At 38.9% G+C, this 21,763-nt stretch overlaps 1 protein-coding gene across 3 annotated transcripts in view; it reads right to left on the bottom strand.

Annotated features, from left to right (window-relative positions):
* The window catches only part of ERC2 (ELKS/RAB6-interacting/CAST family member 2), a 1,061,162-nt gene that overhangs the window by 704,066 nt on the left and 335,333 nt on the right, over positions 1-21,763 (bottom strand). For all 3 annotated transcript variants that reach the window (XM_066351701.1, XM_066351699.1, XM_066351702.1), the window contains one exon: positions 9,628-9,702. In XM_066351701.1, coding sequence (XP_066207798.1) covers positions 9,628-9,702 — 75 coding nt within the window. The remainder of the gene's footprint in view (positions 1-9,627; positions 9,703-21,763) is intronic.

The following is a 21,763-nucleotide window of genomic DNA, read 5'->3' on the forward strand; positions in this document are numbered from 1 at the left end:
AATAGGCTAGAACCTGAGCACCAGCAAGGGAGAGGCAGGGGCGCTGGCCGAGCAGGGCTGGCTATGGAGGGGCAAACAAAGCAACCCTTTAAACTGGGTAAGAATGGCACGTCAACTCAGACACCCAGGCAGGTCTTTTGAGAGTCCAAATAGTCACCAAGCCTTCAGAATTGGAAGAATTTTGAAAGCAGGACACTAAATCCAATCCCTTTATGTGTCCAAGGAGAATAGTGAGAGCCGGAGGGGACAGTGAATTGTCAAAGGCCCATAAGCCAGAAAGCTTAGTCCCTAGGATTATTGTGCCAAGAGCCCACGGGGAGTTGCTATTTTCCCCCCACTCATTTCTCCTTTCAAAGATGCTTTAAAGTCTTTTCCACAAGAAAAGTGTGGGTGTGTTCAGAGCTAGGATTCTGCCTAAAGTGTTTATTAAATCCCTTCTCACTGGGGGTCCTTACTGGCATGTACCACCTCTTTTTTACAGGTAAAACTCCATTTCCAGGCTGAAAGGGAAGGGTTGGAGAAGAAAAGATTCTTTGAGCATCTATTATGTGCCTGGATTTTCCCATGCCTGACTCCATTTTAATCCCCACCACGACCCTATGCAGAGTGATATCATGGTCCCATTTCACAGATGGGAACACTGGAGCTCAGAGAAGCAGGAAGCAGCAGAGCCAATTCTCAATTTTCACAAATAATGTAAGTTTCTCCATTTTGGAGCTTTCTCAGTTCAGTAAAAGAAAACAATAATAAAAGAAATGGTGCATCTTTATGCTTTTTGAAAAGTGATTTTTCTCCTAACCAACTTATTTTGATTTTCCTAAGTAAACGATTCTTAATCGTTCCTAAATAATGAAGGCACATATTGAAAATATAACAATTTAAGGAGGGAAAGAAGAGAAAAAAATCCTTTATAATCTCCCCATCCAGCATTAGGTACATTTTGGTACATAGAACAACACTTTGGTATATTTTCCCCCCAGGCTTTTATTTCATATTAATAACTATATACTCTTTATATATAAAGAATACTAAGTCTCTAACTCAGCAGTTCTCAACCTGTGGGTCGCGACCCCGGCGGGGGTCGCGACCCACAGGTTGAGAACCGCTGCTCTAACTACTATATATAAACCTTAGATATACATCTTTTAGTTGGTTATTTTATAGTTCTATTTTTGCTTTTGAATTTTTAAGTAATCAAAGTTATTGATCCTCTCCTTTATAATATCATAATTTTTAAATAAGAGCTTCATTGATATGTAATACAAATACCAGAAAATTCACCCTTTTAAAGTATCTAATTCAGTGGCTTGCACAACTATCACTACTGTCTAATTCCAGAATATTTTCATCACCCAAAACCCATGTACCCATTAGCAGTCACTACTTTTTCTCCCCTCCCTCGATTTCTAGAAACCACTAATTTATTTTTTATCTCCTTGGATATTCCTACATTAGACATTTCATATAAATGAAATTACCATATTTTTTGCTCCATAAGATGCACCTTTCCCCCAAAAGTGGAGGGGGAAATGCTCGTGTGTCTTATGGAACTAAAAATCGGTCTTCTATTAAATATTTTAATACACCATTTGGTTCAGACTATTTTTTTTCTTATTTTCCTCTTTAAAACCCTAGGTGCGTCTTATGGTCAGGTGCATCTTACAGAGTGAAAAATACGGTGTATAACATGTGGCCTTCTGCAACTGGCTTCTTTCATTTAGCATAATATTTTCAAGGTCCATCCATACTGTAGCATCTCCAGTTCTTCATTTCCTTTTATTGCCAGGTACTAGTCCACTGTACAGAGACACCATAGTTGGCTTATTCATACAAGATCATGGACAGTTGAGTTGTTTTAGCTTTTGGGCCATTATTAATAACAGTAGTATGAACATCTGTGTACAGGTTTTTGTACATATATGTTTTCAATTCAGTTAAGGTGTATACCTAAGAGTAGAATTGCTGGGTCACATGGTAACTCTGTGTTTAACATTTGGAGGAACAGCCAGATAATTTTCTGAAATGAACCATGTTACATTTCCACCATTAATACATGAGGTTTTTCCACATCTTTCCAAACAGCTGTGGTCTTCTTTACTTTAAGCATCCCAGTGGGGGATAAATTGTACCTACCCATGGTTTCGATTTGCATTTCCCCAATGACACATCATGTTGGACATCTTTTCATGTTCTTATTGATCATTTCTATGTTTTCTTTGGAGACATGTTTATTCAAATCCTTTGCTGAATTTTTATAGGATTATTTGTCCTTTTATTGTTGAGTTATTCTTCCTTTATTTTAAAAATAACTCTTAAATTAAAATAAATTTTACAGTAAAAGGTAGCCAAATCATAGATTTTCAGCATGATAAATCATGACAAAGTGAATATACCTGGACACATGCAAATCAGGTCATGAAAACAGAATATTACTGGTACCCCAGAAGTATGGTATTGTCTTTCTCTGTCTGACATACTTCACTTAGCATAACACCCTCTAGGTCCATCCTTGTTGTTGCAAATGGCAAGATTTTATTCTTTTTTTTTGGCCAAGTAATATATGCCTAGTATATATGTACCACAACAACAAAACAAAAAAGACATCCTATTGAATGGAAGAAGATATTTGCCAATGATACATCCAATAAGGGGTTAATATCCAAAATTCATTTAAAAAAGGAAAAAATTCAGATAATCTAATGGGCAGAGAACCTGAATAGACATTTCTCCAAAGAAGATGTACAAATGACCAACAACATATGAAAAGATGCTCAATGCCACTAATCATCAGAAAAATGTAAATTAAAACCACAATTAGCTATCACTTCACACCTGTCAGAATGGCTATCATCAATAAATCAACAAACAAGTGTTGGTGAGGATGTGAAGAAAAGGGAACCCTCATGCATTGTAGGTAGGATGCAGATTGGAGCAGCAACTGTGGAAAACAATATGGTGTTTCTTCAAAAATTAAAAATGGAACTGCCTCATGACCCAGCCATTCCACTTCTGGGTATTTATTCAAAGAAATCCATTGTTTAAAATGATCCTCCATTGCTTTTTTTTATTAATTTTAATTGGATCACATTAATAAATCAGGGTACATATGTTCAGAGATAATTTTTAAACTTAAAAATATTCTCTCTCAACCAAACTACATTACTTGCTCTTTCTCAGATACTCCTCATACCTTCTTCTAGCCTCCTTGCCTATGTCATACAGTTCTCATTGTTAATAAACCACCCTTCTCCCCTCTACCAAGATCATGCCAAGCTTTCAAGACCCTCCTCAAGTGCTACAACCTCCAAGAAATATCCGCTGGCCCTGTCTCAGCTGATGTCCTCCAAGCCACTGCAGCCCAATTTGTCATTTTCAGGTCACTATTTAGACCCTGGTTGGTGTACTTCCTTCCATCAGCACCTTAAAGATTGAGTATGCCCTGGCCAGTTGGCTCAGTGGTAGAGTGTCAGCCTGGCGTGTGGAAGTCCCGAGTTCAATTCCTGGCCAGGGCACACAGGAAAACTGCCTATCTGCTTTTCCACCATTCCCCCTCTCCTTTCTCTCTATCTCTCTCTTCCACTGGAGCAAAATTGGCCCAGACTCTGAGGACAGCACCATGGTCTCCGCCTCAGGCACTAGAATGGCTCCAGTTGGAAGGGAGCAATGGCCTAGATGGGCAGAGCATCACCCCCTAGTGTAATGGGCATGCCGCGTGGATCCTGGTTGGGCACATGTGGGAGTCTGTCTCTCTGCCTCCCCACCTCTCACTTAAGAAAAATACAAAAAATAAAAAAGACTGAGTACACAATTTTTCTGAAAGACTCCCCATGGTGCTGGGCATAAAAGAGATGCTCGATAAACACTGGTGTTTGTAACTCAACCTCAGGAGTTAAATTCACACAAACTTAACCTGTTTACTGCAGAAATCATCAACTGGGAGCTCATTTACAATTAAACACATTGTAAGAAGAGTTTGGGCAAAGAATAAAAAAAGTCTCTTTTTTTCCTAATCTTCCTAACTTCTAAATGACAACTATATATCATCCAGAGCTAACATTTATCTTGACATTTTGCTTTTTCTAGAAGTCACTGGAAATCCACATTTCCCCCCTTATTTAAAGAAAATAGCTAAATAGGACAACATTTTTTTTAAGTTGAAAGATGAGAAGATGAAAAATGTCTCAAGTAAAAAATAAGCTAAAGGATAATTTTTGGTATTGTAAATGGATAGTTAACATCAAAAACACACGGCTCTCCAAGTTTGAATGAGTTATGGTCCACACTGTTATAAAGGCTTCAGAGCAAGACTTGAAATTCAAGCGGGATAAAAACAGGGCAGGCGTTTGCTGGATGGTATGTATTTGGAGCCTATTTGGAGGGCTGATAAAATGTACATGTAAAATGTGTGAATCTTGACTTGTAGCACAAAATACAACCAAGACCTCTCAAAAATACCAAACAGACCTCTCCAGTTCTCATGAGCTGCCTCAGCCTGTTCTATAATGCAAACCTCAGTGCATAATTTCCAAGGTAAGTGTTGAAATTTTAAAAAGAAAAGTTGAACGTATGGGCCATCTTCAGTAAAAGCAGGATGGAGGATTAGGGAGGATAAGAACATTGGAGGAAAACCTATGTTCAAATCTCAGCTGCCAACTGACTGGCTGTAGAATCTTAAGCAAATTGCTTTTCCTCTCACAACCAAGGCTTTCTTTCTTTCTTTCTTTTTTATTTATTTATTAAATTTAATGCAGTGACATTGATAAATCAGGGTACATATGTTGAGAGAAAACATCTCTAGATTATTTTGACATTTGATTGTGCTGTATACCCCTCCCCCACAACCAAGGCTTTCTCATCTGCAAAATGGGGCTAATGATGCCTATTCACAAGCTTTCATATGTCAGGTACCCTGCGCCTGGCTGCCCCTGTGTGGTTAGTGGTGTTCGAGCTATGGGTTGTCACTGGTGGTGCAGGTGGTATCGTTATTGTTATTGCTGTTATTTTTTTTAATAGTCACAAAAGGAGCCAGGGCATATTTCAGGGCCTAAAAGCCACCATAATAGCTTGACTAGAAACACTAGGCTCTATACAAATTTTATATGAACACATCATCCTGGGAGAAAAAACAGTTTTAAGTAGAGTTTAGTGTTTAGACTCAGCAAGTAATAGTTCAAAAGATAGATGAAATAAATCTATAGTCAAGAAACATTCCAGCCAGTCCATGGCTTTCCTGATTAGGTCCTAGGACTTAAATGAAGTTCACCATGGAAACTGGGATGCATTCAATGGCCTAGGTCTGAATTAGAAATTGCTCCCTTCTTAGCATGTGTGACCTTAAGAAAAGTTGGCAAGTAGTGGCCCTTGCCTTCTCTATGTTCCAGCATATCCCTTCCATGCCTGCTAGGACTGAATTAGCTGAAGTTGACCAAACACCAAGATGTCTTTTGAGACCAGCTCAACTACATGGAGATGAAAAGTAGTCACCTGCCTGAACATAAAGACAAAGCTTGGTTTTTAGTTTTAATAACAAAAACTAACCTCACCACTAGAGTTTTTAGCACCTGAAAGCAGTCACATTTTTTCAACAGCACAACTACAAGTAGACAATTTAGTCAAACTCAATCTTGAATTGCTTACAATGTGGTTCCTGGTGGGGACAATGTCACTCAACAAGAACCATTCATGAAGCACATGTGACCTGGCTAGTCATGTGACTGGAAAGCTAAACATATACAGTCCTCACTTCAGTTGCCATGGAAATACCATGGCATGGGGACATTATACCCTAGCTTCTTAATCCACTTTAGAGAACAAGTTCTCCAGATCAAGTATATTTATTCTCTGCAACTTTTACTAAAACCCTGACATTACTCATATATATCCCATTTGATAAATTCTGCCAAAATGAGTGCTAGCATAAAGCTTGGGTTTTTTTTGATGAATGAGTGCCATTTAATTCACATGCAGATGAGAACTAGGGAACTCCATGCATTTTATTTCACACTGAGCTGTTAAGTTTGAGTGAGGTTTATGCCCTTTCCCAGTAATTATCATTATTTCAGGGTTAGTTGGTTCTTTGCATTTTTTTAAAACACAGCTTTCTTCCTGTTTCTTCCTTCTGTGATTGCTGGACCTGCTGCAGCCATCTTGTTCAGACGAGCAGAAAGAGGTTGTCTGAAAATAGAGCTCACATGAAAGAAAGCAACGTAAGAGACAAAATGAGAGAAAGTGGGCTCTGTTTTTATCTTTTGAGCCCCTGGATCAAGTAGTACTTGAAGCAATACTCTTGGTTATTTTTTCCAATAAATTTCTTTTCGGCTTAAGCCATTTTGAATTAGATTTCCATTCATTTACAAGTTCTGACTAATAAAGAAAAAAATTTTTGACATTACCTGACAAGTACTGTCATTGCTGTAATTCATTTTCCTTTTTTTTAAAAAAAAACAACTGTATACAGTTTTATGAATGAACCCAAGAAAGTGCAACTTTTGGACAACGTGTTTATGCCTTGTCAAAATTATAATAAAAGTAGATTAAAAACACATTCTTTCAAAGGATTTAACATTAAAGAAAGAAAAAAGAGGGTTAAAAGCCTTTTAACTGTCCTTTTTTATTGACTGTTCTCCATAAGAGCAGAAAAGAGGAGCTTAGGAAAGAATTTGAAGACACAAAAACAAGAATGGGAGGAGCACTGCAACACCCACAGAAACGCCTCTTTCTGTGAAACACACACGATGCTCTCACAGCGCACACCTGGAACATACCTGCCAGACCAAATCGGGATCAAACTTAAAACTGGGTGCTTCCTGCAAGGAGATAAGTCACAAGTAACTTCAATTCAGTTTAGTTTCCCTTCATTTTCATTCAGGTGACTTTAGCTCCCCCAACTCAACTGGCTGTCAACAGATATGATGACTACAAGAAAACTGTCCCCCGTTGTGATGTGGCCAAGTGGCCCTATCCAAGGCTCACCCCACAGAGATATATCTTCACAACTCTAAAAGTTCTAAGGGGTACGCAGAGAGTCACTAGAATTATGTTTGTGGTTCTAAAGTACTTGAGTTTGGGCAAGATTTCACAGATTTCCACACTAAATACCTTTCTCGAGTGAATGCAAAGTGTATGTGTGGGAAGTTCACCCTCCAATTCACTAAGAAGCAAGGGACCAGTAGGGGTAACGTCTAAACCCTTAATTCATGTCATCTACCTGAAAATACTGATCCAGCTTACTCTAGGAAACCTCCCTTTAACTTTAGATTTTATCAACGCAATATTTGTAGATGAGACTGATGTTTAACCCAAAGGTGTTTAAGTTAAAATACAACAGTGTCTCAAATTCCACCTACCAGGATTAAGGGTCAGTTCTATTTGGTGGTCAACACTAAAGCTTGTAAAATATTGGTTCCCTATATTCTCTCCAACTGAAAAGGGATGTAATACACAAAATCAGATGAGATCACAGCCTCTATCACAAGCTACACACATGGCTGAATAAATAACCCTCTACCAGCTGCCTCCATAATTCAATTTATGCATGTTGAGTATAGATGCTAATGGGACCCATACTTCTCAATTGACAAAGCAGAAGGCAGTGCTTTGTAAATGAGCAAGCATTCAAAAGACAACAGAAAAACTCTAGTTTTGATTCCCTGACAAATATATTGATAATCATTTGTCCTAAAAATATGTTCTACAAATCAGCATCATTGGCATAAAAGAAAAACTCCAGGCTGAATTTACTGATAATATATGAGTGTAAGTTTGTCCTAAAAAAAATCATGTTTTTATGCCTTCGCATGTAGGTAGCCTAAACAAGTGTTTTACATTTATTATATCTTATTTTCTAATGCAACATACAGTAAGCTAGAATCAAACCAATTTCCTACTTATAAAAGTCACAAATAAGTATTAATTATCTTTTGAGTGACCTTTACTAGGAAAATGCCCACGGCACTGGGAGAGATATCATTCCTGGTTTCTCTGAAGATTTTTGGAATATATTCTCTTTATAAATAATAACTATTTGGAAGTAGACTTTATGTGCTTCCTCTTTTCCATTACCAATTGTGTGGATGTAGGTGCAGAGGTGGGTAAAAAGGGGACTTGTATGACTCTGCAAAAAAGTAAAATAAAACCTTTAAAATAAAAATTTTCTGTCTCTTTAATATTTTCTTTATTTTTTTGTCTTTTTATTCCTCTTCTCTTTATTTATTTATTTTTTAAAGCCTTAACAGAGTTTCAAGTTTGGTTCTAATATGAAGTGAAGATGAAATCTCAGCAATGAACCATATCCCCCTCAGGTGTAGAGTAAATTTCTTTTCAAAATAAGTTAAAATTAGATAAGTTTAAAACAAATTGATGAACCAAAATTAGTAATTATTTTTTAATCTTCTGGCAGTTGTTGGTCCCTTTGCTGATGTTTTTCAAACCAGTTTTCTGCAAATGCATTATGAGTGCCTTGACTCATGTAACCTTCAGGAGACATACATTATATTTTGAAAGCAAACATTCTACATTATTTCCACAAAAATCTACATGGATGAAGACACTGTCATTGACTAGAAAAATAAAATCCCAAGTCAGAAATGTATATAACAAGAACTCAAAGGTTCATATTAATTTCTTTTCCCCAGGATATGGGAATTTTTTAGCAAGCAATTCAAAATCATGTGCTACAAGAAAGACAGAAAAATCACTATCCTATCAGCAAGCTCTACAATTCTCTTGTAGGTTGATGGTGACCAGCAAACTCTTGAGTATTAAATTCAAGTGTGAAATTACTAAATTGCAAACATGGTTGTTACAAATAATTTTTTTTCTTCATGGAACAAATTAAAGAAAGAACTACTTATTCTTAAGATCAATACTATTTGCTTCATTCTGGCAGAAACTGGCAGTAGTAAGACTTCAACTTTCTAGATACTGATGAAGCAATTGGGTTTTATTTAGATCTGTTTCTTAATCGTAGATCATGAGTTAGCCATCCTCATTTACTTCATTATTTTTTAAATGCCCTAAATCTATCCAGTACGATCTTTGATTCTTTTAAATAGCATATCTCTATGCTTCCACTGCTAAAGAGGACACCTGGAGAATATTTTTAAAATTGTTACTTCTAGGCTTGGTTAGGAGAAAATACTGGAGTCAAGAGAAGGCGTTATTCTTTGATAAGTAAATTTTGCTAATAGCATCATTTAAATTATTTCATGACTCTGGTGCATATAAAACACTTTCTTTTAACCAAATCTTAGCTTTTCAAGGTGTCTTTTCATTGTAATGTGAGTGGAAGGAAAAATAATAATTTTTCCGAGTTTAGAAATTTACTTTAAAGTACATACAAAACCTCCTCCAGGCTGAAAGCACTGGCCATGCTCTGGAAATGAACCCAGCTCCTGGCAGCTAAGAGACACTTGAGCTCTTTATTCTTTTGCTCAGAAAAGGAATCCTAATTAAAGGGCCAAGAAATTAAATGTACCCAGGAGAGCAAAAAGATCCAGAACAAAAAGCACTCGCCACGGCGCCTGGAGAAAAACACAGCATTCATTTCACACGTTTACATTAGGCACCATCAAGTTAGAACAAACTCCGGAGGCACAGCTATTTTAGACAAATGTGAACAGCTCCTACCTTCATTTCAATGACAGTCTGGAGAGCCTTCGTCTTGGCTGGCTCCGGCTGAAGTTGGCTTCTTCGGTGCAATTCCTGGGGAGGAACACGATAGAAATAAGCCTGACGGTTCATCCTCCCTTTACACCATGACCTTTACACAGGCACCACACAGCCCACCAGGTGCAGGTTTGCTGTGGCCAGACATAAACAAGCCACAGGTGCCTCTTCCCCCACCCTCTTTAGCATCCCTCCTGCCTGGAGCCGGAGTTCTGGTGAAAGCTCCTGGCACATGCGCTATTTCTGAAACTTCCATCAATAATTAATGTCAACTGTGACAAAGCCAGAAAGTAATCATAGTGCAAATACTGTTCAATGCTGGGGCTGTTGCCCAGCCTTCAAATCACAATTTACTAAATTACATTGCTCTCTGCTCCCAATACAAACACAACAAGAAAACGGAAGAAGGAAAATGACTAACGTGGTTAGCAAATCTGTTGCACGCATGGTATTTTGCTACCGAGGTAAATTTGAAATGAGCAATTTTAAACCTTTTTGGTACAACTGTGCACTTTTCGGAGTGAACTGATCTGAGGAAACCCTGTGAATCTCTTGCTTCCTAATTGACAGTTTCAGTCCTTATTCAAAATCACTTCTGTGGGTGACATGTTTATGCACTTGTGATGCTAAGAAAGTAAAATTGGCATTAATATCAACGGTGTTAGATGGGAGACAAAAATGGTTAAATCAGATGCAGACTCAAGAACTTCTGAACTATTATGAATATTTCTTTCAGGAAAAAACAAACTGTATAATTGCAATTTTAAGTTTGTTTTTGGTTCTTTTTTGTTGTTGTGTTTTGTTTTGTTTTACAGAGACAGAGAGAGAGTCAGAGAGAGGGATAGATGGGGACAGACAGACAGGAATGGAGAGATATGAGAAGCATCAATTATCAGTTGCAATTTTAAGTTTGAACACACACTTTTTGCATGACCCCTTTCAAAAGAACAGTTTTATTAAGGCTAAAGGATTGTCTTGGTATAAAAGAAGAAATAAACAAGATTTTTTTAAGTTCATGTTTTGATTTTCTTAATAATAATTATAAACAGTTTCATAAAATTAGGCAATGGCAGAAGCAGTGGTGGGATTCAGATCATTTAACAACTGGTTCTCTGCCCTAATGACCATTTTAAATATAAAAGAAAATATACTGAAAGGTAGTTTATTATTTAATGCATTTAATACTCAAATAAGAATAAAAGAGGTACACAAAACTAGACATTATGAGTTTTAAATATTAATGAAAAAATATTAAATAATATCGATTAAAAAAACAATATAACTGTTATTTAAGGTATTTTCATATTGTTTCTTGATTGGCATCCTCATTTGCAATTGTTTTCACCTATGGATGGAATGAACATTACTACGGGTGCTTAGAATACACTGTTGTACAGATGAATGTTAAAAAAGAATAAGGAATATAACTTTGTGATTTCCACATTGGGCAACTGCCCAGGTGTCCACCTTAGAGAGAACCCTGATTACAGTACCATTTTAACAACTGGTTTGCCAAACTCAACAAAAAGTTAGAAATCAGTTCTGCTGAACCGATGCGAAATGGCTGAATCCCACCACTGGACAGAAGTAAACAGAAGTGCTCACATATGTCCGCACTGCTGATACAAGTTACCTATGAAGGAATTCCATTAAGAATTATTGACTTGTTGTTCACCTATAGAGTAATTCCATATGACTTATTTGCTTCCAAAAAGATTATTTAAAGTCAACATGAAGTAGTTTTAGGCCTTTATCTTCCATTGGACCATAAACATAAAAAGAGAGAGAGAGAGAGAGAGAGAGAGAGAGGAGAAACAGCAACAGCAACAACAAAAACTTAGACATTAGAGAAAGAAGATCAACATAATTTCCAACTATTCCCAAGTATGGACATTAAAATTCACTCTACCTGCACCACTACCATCTGTTACCATTGTCATTTCATAAAGATAGATGTTACTGACGTAAAAATTATCAGAAGAACAGAATCCCACAATAAAAGATAGTCCTTCCCAGGATAAGAAAACAGGCAACCTTTCACCCATATCCTATCACATTATTCTTATTGCCAGTGGCTCAGGAAGACCTGGTTATGGGCCATCATGCACATGTCTAGGGACAGGCACCTTGGAATCATAGTCACAGCTCTGGAAAGTAGTGGGGGGGGGGCATATTTTCTTCTCAAAGTCATCCTTAGCACAAATCAGCAAAACTACTTCTCAACATCCAATTAAAGAAGAATTAGAATAGAATTTGTGCTTTTAATTATTCAAAATGATCTCACATCAGTTAGGACATTTTTTTTCCTCTAGCATGTCCCTGAAAGGGATGGAGTCAAGTATTACTGAATCCATTTTACGACTAGAGAAATAGAAAGAGATTCGTGTCCTTTTGGAGTCTGCAATGATCTGGATACACTAGTCATTTTTAAACTCCATGGTGATGATGGCAAATATTTTCTGAAGGAATGACCTTACAAGCCACTGTCCTTCATTGTGCATCTAATGTCTCTGGCACTGCTTGTCTCTCTCAAGCCTCAACACTACCCTATGAGGAGTATGAGCCATGTGGTGAGTCCTGTGGGCTGCTGGCAAACATTTAACAAACAGCACCCACCATGGCCAACTTCAGGCTACCTAAGTGGTGTCACTGAATACAGTTGGGAAGAGAGGCACAATAACACCTCATTGGATTCTATTTCTGTTATATGATCACAATAGCTATAACAACCTCAAGGGCATACATAATAGTAAAATATAACAAGAATTGGGAAATTGTGAGTACAAGTTCCTTAATCATGCATTTTGATATTTAATTTGTAACACAGGTTGTTAAAACAAGTTTCCAGTATTTGGCTATCATAGGATAGTACAATCCAGTTCCAGCACACCACTGGGTGAATCACATAGTACTTCAAACCTCCAGAAAAAGCTACAGAGCCCTAAACATGAACTCCAAGATAGCTGGACATCACTGGAACAAAAAAATCTCAAAGATGAGGAAACAGAAAGTAAGTCACTTGTCAGGGTTGTTCCATAGTAAGTGGCAGAAGAAATACATTTCACAGGTCACCAGTTCTGATACCCTGTGGCATCAAAAGCATCTTAATAAAAAAGATGAGAATGAAACTCATGAAAAGTTCATACCATAGCCCATCCCTTGCCTCATCATAAAGTAATTTGAGGAGAGAGTGCATAAAACAAATAAAAATAACTAAGAAGCAACAAAGTGATACAATGAAAATAAACCCCATAGGGAAAAGTTATGTGCTCTTATAATTTCTGCCAAGCATGAAAACATTCTTAAGGGCAAATATGCACTAACAAAGCTAAACTTGTAGCAATAGATTTGCAAAAATGGAAAGAGAGTTCTTTTTGCTATAATTACACAAGTTACACTATAATATAAACCAGCTCAAAATCCAGATTGGGCCCTTACCCTCTGTGTCACTCCATAAAAATAATAACATCTCCAATTACCCATAAGTTATAATTTTCTTTTCTTAACTACTCTATTTTTTTTAATCAATCCTGACTTCATAGTTTCTTTGGATCACCTTAATTCCTAAGATGTCAGGTAAGTGAAGATTGTAATCCACATGCAGAATTCATAGACTGTCTGAAAGTCCCACCTCAGACATTTTATTCATCTCCAAGATTCATAATTTTAAAATGCTCACTCTGATTGTAGCAGAAAGGACCAGATGTCCAACAAAGACTTAATGCTCCTTTTCATTGGTGGAGAGCAGCAATTTTCAGCCTTTTTCATCTCACAGCACACATAAACTAATTAATAAAATTCTGTGGCACACCAAAAAAAATATGCTTTTTGCTGATATGACAAAAGAAAAAGGTATAATTTTGATTCATTCACACTGGATGGCTATTCTCGTGTTGGCTGTTGTCAGTTTTTTATTTGACAATCTAAGGGGAAAGAGGTCAGTGCCCCTGACTAAATAGTCAAGTACTGCAAGTTTTAACAATTCTTGCAGCGCAGCAGTGTATCTGCCGTGCACACCAGTTAGTTGAAAATAGCTGGTATAGGGTGGTTGTTAGGAAGCCTCATCACCACCAGCCTTGTATGTGAGATGGGCCATGTGGCTTGCTTTTGGCCATCGGAATGTGGGTAGAAATAAGAATCTCAGCTTCCATAAAAACCTCCTAGCTTGTCTTCAACTTGCCCATTTCCCTGTCTACTGTCTAGAAATAAAGGACTTCAAGAACCAAGAAGTTGGCAGAACCCCAAGATAAAGTAAGTAGCCTATGTTCCTGAAACTCCATCTGAAAAGCCGCTGAGCACCCACATTGGATGGTGCGGCATATGAAAAATAAACTGCTATTAAGTTAGCCTCCCAGTTTACAGGATCTGTAGAGATCCCAGCTCTCTTTGTCTACTACTGCAATGACTACAAAGAGAAATAATGCCTAATTAGACCATGTTTGTGTGTTGCTTTTGAATCACAAACTGATTTTAATGTTTGAATACTGGCCAGATTTTCCTAAAGAGACAGTAAGACAGCTGGTGCTCCAACTACCCTTAACCATCTGAAAGTTGCACCCATTATGCACTGATCTTAAAAAACTGAAGAATTTCGCCAGGGCATCTGGTGTGGGTATGGAGGATGTACCAGATTTAACTTACTCTGGTCATTTTTAAATGACAGTATTAAATCATCAAGAGCAGTGATACCTATGGTTTTCTGGGTCACTGATCTCTGTAAGAATCAGATGGAAGGTATAGATTCTCTCCCATAATTGGCATGAAAACATACACAATCAATATAATGTATACCACTTCAGCTGGTTCACAGGGCCTGGTCCAACACTCAAGAAGTTTGCCTTTGAACCAGACTACAAGCTAAAAACCACTTATTGAGAGGAAAGAGCATTGTATAGAGAGTTGGGATTCAGGAGTCCACAGTTGCTGACTGAGACCTCAGCGTGCACACATGCGCACGTGCGCACGCACGCGCGCGCGCGCACACACACACACACACACACACACACACACACACACCCCACTCCACCCCCTCCTGATCTGCAGAATAAGGAGCTTTATGAATGGGTTTCTAATGGCCCTTCCAGCTCTGAGAACATCCAGACTTTTAATAGGCAGCTCACTCTGAAATGCTGATATCTGGATGGTTTTTTAGTCACACCCATTCTGAGTTTTAAAAGCAGAGTGAAAATAAAAGAAGAAAATTGGCAACATCATAAAATTTAATATCTCACTCTGACATTGGTCCCCAGTTTATATACTTTCCTATAATTTCATGACTAGTTTGGCCTTAGCTGGTCTAAAACTGCCAACCCCTCCATGTGGACATTGAAAATATATCAAGAACCCAGGATTTTGAGCACGAAACTTCAAGTGGTTCATTAAGGTGTCATTTCTTGGCAGTTAATGAGCATCTAGAGTCTAGTCTGAATGAACGCTAGCTTCCAAGATGAGCCTGACAGAAAAATGTTTGCATACATCATACAGAGGTGGGGAAAAGTAGGATTACAGTTGTAATACAAATAAGTAAAACAATAATTAATAAATAATACAAGAATACACCCTGTTTTGCGTACCCACAATTGTAAACCTACTTTTGCCCACCCCATATACTTTCCTCAGTAGACAAAAAAAAAAATCTCAAAATCTGTCTGGCCTGTGGTGGTGCAGTGGATAGAGCTTCGATCTGGAATGCTGAGATCATTGGTTCGAAACCCTGGGCATGTCTGGTCAAGGCACATAACGACAAGCAACCAATGAACAACTAAAATGAGGCAACTATGAGTTGATACTTCTTGTTCCTCCCCCTCACTGTAAAATCAGTAAATCAAATCTTGAAAAGAAACCTTATAATTTACCTTTCCTTCCAAAAGTAATTTACAATTTGTATCTGGCCTTTCCCACTTACTTTTCTGGTAATCGACTACCATGTAACAAACCAACTCCAAACTTAGTGTTGTCAAACCTCCACAATTTTATCTCTGGGTCAGGACTTCATAAAAGACAGAGTAGGAATGGCTTGTCTCAACACCGTGATGTCAGAAGGCTGTTAAAGCTAGGACTGGAGGATCCACTTCTAAGGTGGTTTCTTCACTCATTTTTCTGGTGCCTCAGCTGGAAAATGAACTGAAGGTTGGGATTAGCTGCAATTGTCAACCTGAGCGTACAACTATGGCTCTCCCTGTGGCCTGGGCTTCCTCACAGCATGGCAGCCTCAGGGCAATCCAACCTCTTCCATTTAGGTGTGCCGACTTGACTCCAAAAGCAAGTATTCCAGCAATTAAAGCCAGAGACTGCATAGTCTTTTATTACCTAACCTCGGAAGTCCTGGAGAATCACTTCTGCAATGCTCGCTGGTTGGAGTGGTCATAAGCCTGCTCAGATTCTAGGGAAGAGTACTAAACAACTTGAAGTCATATTTTAAAAACTGGTAAGAGATAAAACCAACTAGAGAGATCAACAAAGAAGTAACGCTATAATCTCAAACTTTAACTCACATTAGTTGTAAGATATGGCAGAATCATATATTCAAATAATAATTTGATGTATGAGGTGACAGGAAATACAGCCATGAACCAAACAAACAAATATCTCAGCCCTTGTGGGTTTTTACAGTGTGTCTGTAAAACCATGGTGCACTTTTGACTGGTCACAGGAAAGCAACAAAAGATGATAGAAATGTGAAATCTGCACCAAATAAAAGGAAAACCCTCCCAGTTTCTGTAGGATGATGTGACAGCATGTGCGCATGCACAGATAATGACGTAACACCGTGTATTCAGCGGAGCAGCCCACGGCCTTGACAGTCAAGATGTGGACAGTACAGAGAAAAGTTTAGTGTGTTCTGTGGCTCGCTAAATTTGAATCCGTGACCAAAGTGCAATGTGAATATCGGCGCGTTTATAATGAAGCACCACCACATAGGAATAACATTACTCGGTGGGATAAACAGTTGAAGGAAACCGGCAGTTTGGTGGAGAGACCCCGTTCTGGTAGGCCATCAGTCAGTGACGAGTCTGTAGAGGCTATACGGGATAGCTACCTAAGGAGCCCTAAAAAATCTGTGCATGAGCCCACATCGAACTGCACCGAATAGGTATGAAACTGGGAGAGTTTTCCTTTTATTTGGTGCAGATTTCACATTTCTATCATCTTTTGTTGCTTTCCTGTGACCAGTCAAAAGTGCACCATGACTTTACAGACACACTGTAGTTCAAATTCAAATGGGAAAAAGGCACAATAATTTTAAAAGGAGACCAAACCAGTTTGTCACAGTGCTAATAAAGAAAATAAGTCAGGGAGGTGAAACAGGACATGCTGAAAGAATGGGGGGGATAAACTGTAATTTTTAAATAGGGCAAGCAGGGCAGGTTGACAGACAGGTGACATCTGAGCAAAGAGCTAAAGGAAGTGAGGGAACCAGTTATGCAGATATTCCAGGCAGAGGAAAAAGCAAATGTTTAGGTCCTAACTAGAGCTCCTCTGGTCAGAGAAGTGCAGGGTAGGAGATGACGAGAGGAGGGGTCCTGCATTTGGAGTCCATTGTAAGAACACAGGTTTTACTCTGAGAAAAACTGGGAAGACACTGGAAGGTGCTGAGCAAAAACAAACCATAATGCACTTTCTTAAATGATTATTCCAGATGCTGGACTGCAGCGTGGTTTGGGGTTGGGGCTGGGCAGGAGAAGGGGAGAAGGTGGTAAGGGCAATACCACAGGGACTAGGAAGAAGCAACTGGAAAACCCCAGCAAGGTATGATAGAACCTGGGACCAGGGTGACAGCAGAGCCAACAAGTAGGAGTTGAGTTTGGATATGTGTTGAAAGTGAGGCTGACTTGACTTCCTGACAGATTGCCTACCGACCAGAGAAAAAGTAAAGACTTTTCTAGGCTTTTAGGCTTCAAGGCTTCTAATCTGAACAACAGGAAGAATGGAGGCGGAATACAAAGACAGGGAAGATTAAGAAGTGGGAGTTATGGAAACCAACAGTTTGATTTTGCATGTGTTAAGTTTGTGATGCTATTAGACATCCAAGTGGTGATGTTGAGTAGGAGGTTGAATAGATGAGTCTTGATTTGAGGGGAGAAGAGCTGCAATGACAAATCTGAGATCAGTGAATAGCTAGCACTTAAAGCAGAGAGCCCAGGTAAGATCAACCAGGGTCTGAGAAAAGAAGAGAAGCCAGAGGACTCAGCCCAGGGGCAATACAATATCAAGGGTAGGAGAAGCGAGGAGGAAGCTGTAGAGGAGACTGAAAAGGAATAGCCAGTGAGGTAGGTGGTGAACCAAGAGTGTGGCATCTGGAAATCAAGTGAAAATAAGGAGGGCAGAATGCACAAGTGACCGCTTAATCATTTGCTGCTGAGAGGTTAATAAGATGAAGCCAAAGGAGTGACCACAGCACTTAGCAATATGCAAGTCATTAGTAACCTCACATGTAACCTCGGGTACAGCAATTGTGGTAGACATTGTGAGTGAAAGTTTGACTGGAATGTGCTGTATAAGAATAGAAAGAGAGAAGAACCTCAGTTTACTGTATTTCCACAGATTTGACTGATCATTTATTTTATCAAACTTTTGAAGATGTGTACACCATGTTCATAGCATTATCACAATAGCCAAAGGTGGAAGCAACTGAAATGTCTACAAATAGATGGAGGGATAAACAAAATGTGCTATATAATAAATACAATGGAATATGACTCGGCCCTAAAAAAAGGACGGACATTTGAACATCTGGTGCAGTATAAATGCACCTTTATAGCATTAGTTTAGCGAAATAAAGTAGTCACAAAAACACAGTTGGTCTATAATCTCACTTCTGTGAGGTATACTGAGTAGTGAAACTCATAGAAACAGAAAGCAGAGTGGTAACTGCCAGGGACTGAGGTTTAGGAGAAAATGGGGAGGTGTTTAATAGGCAAAGGAGTTTCATTTTTTGCAAGATGAAAAAGTTCTAGAGATTGGTTACACAGCAATGTTTGAGTATACTTAATATATTGAACTGCATGCTTAAAAATGGTTAAGATGGTAAGATTTTTTTAATTTACTTATTCATTTTAGAGAGGAGAGTGAGAGAGAGAGAAAGGTGGGAGGAGCAGGAAGCATCAACTTCCATATGTGCCTTGACCAGACAAGTGCAGGGTTTCAAACCAGCGACCTCAGCATTCCAGGTCGATGCTTTATCCACTGCGCCACCACAGGTCAGGACAAAATGGTAAATTTTATGCTGTATTATTGTACCACAATATAAATCTTTTTAAAATCATAAACATTAAGTGTTAAAGTCCCACAATTTTCTTCATCATAATTTCTTAAGAGAGAAACCATCATATTAAGTTGGTGTCTATCTTTCTCATGCATGTTTTGTGATCTTTTTACATATGTATGTCTGCATAAATAGTATAAACCTAACAGGGTGCATTATTTTTTAATTTACATAAATGCCAGCTATCCATATTGCACAAAGTTTTTACATTTGGGTTTTTTCCTCAACAATATTTGTTTTTAGAATTTATCTATATAAATAAGTGTTTCCTACTCTTCTTTTTTTTTCATTACAAATCATTACAGTAAACCTCCTAGACATGGAAAGAAACCTCTGTAGATGTCTTTATGCTCTTAAATTCACAAGATTTCTAATCTTTATAGAACACGCTGTTCTTCTGTTTGGAGTAATCTCTTTTTTCTACACAGGCCAGCAAACTATAGCTCATAGGCCAGATTCAGCCTGCCATCTGTTTTGGTAAATAAAGTTTTACTGAAATACTGCTTGCCCATTCATTTACACATTGTCCATGGTTGCTTTCATGCAACAACGGCAGAGTTGAATAATGTGACGGAGACCATATGGCCTCACATATGGTCTTTTACAGAAAAGTTGTCAAGGTCCTGGCCGGTTGGCTCAGTGGTAGAGCATTGGCCCAGTGTGTGGATGTCCCAGATTCAATTCCCGGTCAGGGCACACAAGAGAAGCACCCATCTGCTTCTCTACCCTTCCTCCTCTCATTTCTCTCTCTCTTTCTCTCTCTAACTGCCCTTCTCACAGCCCTGGCTCAAACCTTTTGAGCAAGTTGGCCCTGGGTGCTCCATTGCCTCCTCACCTCAGTCGCTAAAATTGCTCGGTCCCCATGCAACAGAGCAGAGGACCCAGATGAGCTGAGCTTTGCCCAATAGGGGGCTTGCTGGGTGAATACCAGTCAGGGCACATGCGGGAGTCTGTCTCTCCCTCCCTGCCTTTCAATTAAAAAAAAAGAAAAAAGAAAAGTCAACATTCAATACACATCCTAGTCACTCAGATGAAACACCAGTTTCTCATTTCGTAGTTTGGAATATTCCCACAAGTTCTCTGACATCCCATTTATAAGGTAAAACCTAAATGTCTTCTCCTTAACTGTGGCCTGGACTTAGTAACTTACTTCTAATCAATAGAATGTGGTTGAAGGGAGACGTGTCATTTCTGAGGCTTGGTCATAAAACACATTATGGCTTCCTTTTTGATCACATTCTTGGATTACTTGCTCTGAGGAAAGCCAGCTGCCATATCACAAGGACACTCTAGCTGCTCTATAAAGGGGTCCAAGTGGCATGAAGTTGAGTCTCCCTGCCAATAGCTATGTGAATGAGCCATGATGGAAGTGGATCTTCCAGACCCAGTCGAGCCTTCAGATATCCACAGCCCTGCCCAGCAGCTTGACTGCAGCCTCATGAGGGAATCTGGGCCAGAACCATCCAGATAAGGGACTCCCTCTTTCTTTATCCACAGTGTCTATGAGATAATAAGTGTTGGTTGTTTTAAGCCACTAAGTGTTTGTGGTAATTGGTTATGAAGTAATAGGTTCCAAATACGCCACAGAAAGGTTATTAGCTAGCTGACCCTTGAGACTAGTCAGGGTTCAGGGTGGGGGCAGCAACGTGCTCAGTGTTGTTGGAATGATGGAGAGAGTGCTGGGATATGAGGCCCAAGGGGTAAGGAGTAGAGAGGCGACAGATTATATAAAGCCATGTAGGTCCTCATAAAGATCACTGTCTTACACAGAAGTCTTCAGATTCAAGAGAGAAAGCCGTTTCTATGGAAATACATAAATATGATAAAGCCTTACTGTTAAATTATTTTTTTAGTTTCCACAAAAAAAAAAAAAGGACATTTGGGAACCTAAGGGCATAACACCTGAATCTCTGTGCACACACATCTGCTTTAATGTATAACACTCCTGTGGCTAAACCTGCATTAAAGGCTGCACGACAGATTGATCCTGGTCCGTTAGATGCTACAATCCTGGGAACCATAGAAATTGATAGAAGGAGACACCAGCTTCCAAATATTTAACCAGTGGTGTCAGCAAGATCCTAGGAGAAACAATGAGGTAAATTGCTTAATTCAATATTTATTTTTCACTTAATACATACTAGGCAATGCAGAGATAACAAAAATAAATGAAACACCAAGCCAGGTCTCAAGAAACTTGATAATCTAGTGAAGCAGGACTACCTAACTAGAATAGAAGACCACAAGAATAACAGCATCCACCACTTACAGAATGCTTACCATATGCCACGCCCTGGATTCCCATCTAGCCTGACTGAATCTGCTAGCATCCCTTTAGGCAGGAGTTACCATCCCCTTGGAAAAGCTTCAGACATTCAGACTCAGAGAGTTAAGTGACATGCCCAAGATCACAGAGCTAGTAAGACTTGAGAGTGACCCTTAGGTACTAACACAACACTTAGATTATATCTTTATTTGTGGTCCCTTAATACTATGCAAACATCTAGGGTTTTAACAGGTAACTAAACCTGACTTCTGGTTTGTTTCTCCGTTCCCTGATAGGACCCCACCAGCTTTGAACAGCATGCTAGTGGGGAGAACGAGAGGCAAGCATCCAGGCTTCATGGGGAAAGGGGGCTATGGAAAGCTTCATGGAAGAAGCCTGTGGCTGGCGAATCTTTGACCATCTTTGGGTTTCTCTGTTGGACTCCTCTGTTTGTAAGCTGGAATACTTCTTGGCCCTATCTAAACCCATGAGCTCTTCAAAAGCTCAGACCTTTCTCTGACCGCAGGCAGAAGAGAGGATCAGCAAATGGGGAAGTCAGAGAGGTC

This window comes from Saccopteryx leptura, chromosome 10 (assembly GCF_036850995.1).
Source record: "Saccopteryx leptura isolate mSacLep1 chromosome 10, mSacLep1_pri_phased_curated, whole genome shotgun sequence".
Classification (NCBI taxonomy): Eukaryota; Metazoa; Chordata; class Mammalia; order Chiroptera; family Emballonuridae; genus Saccopteryx; species Saccopteryx leptura.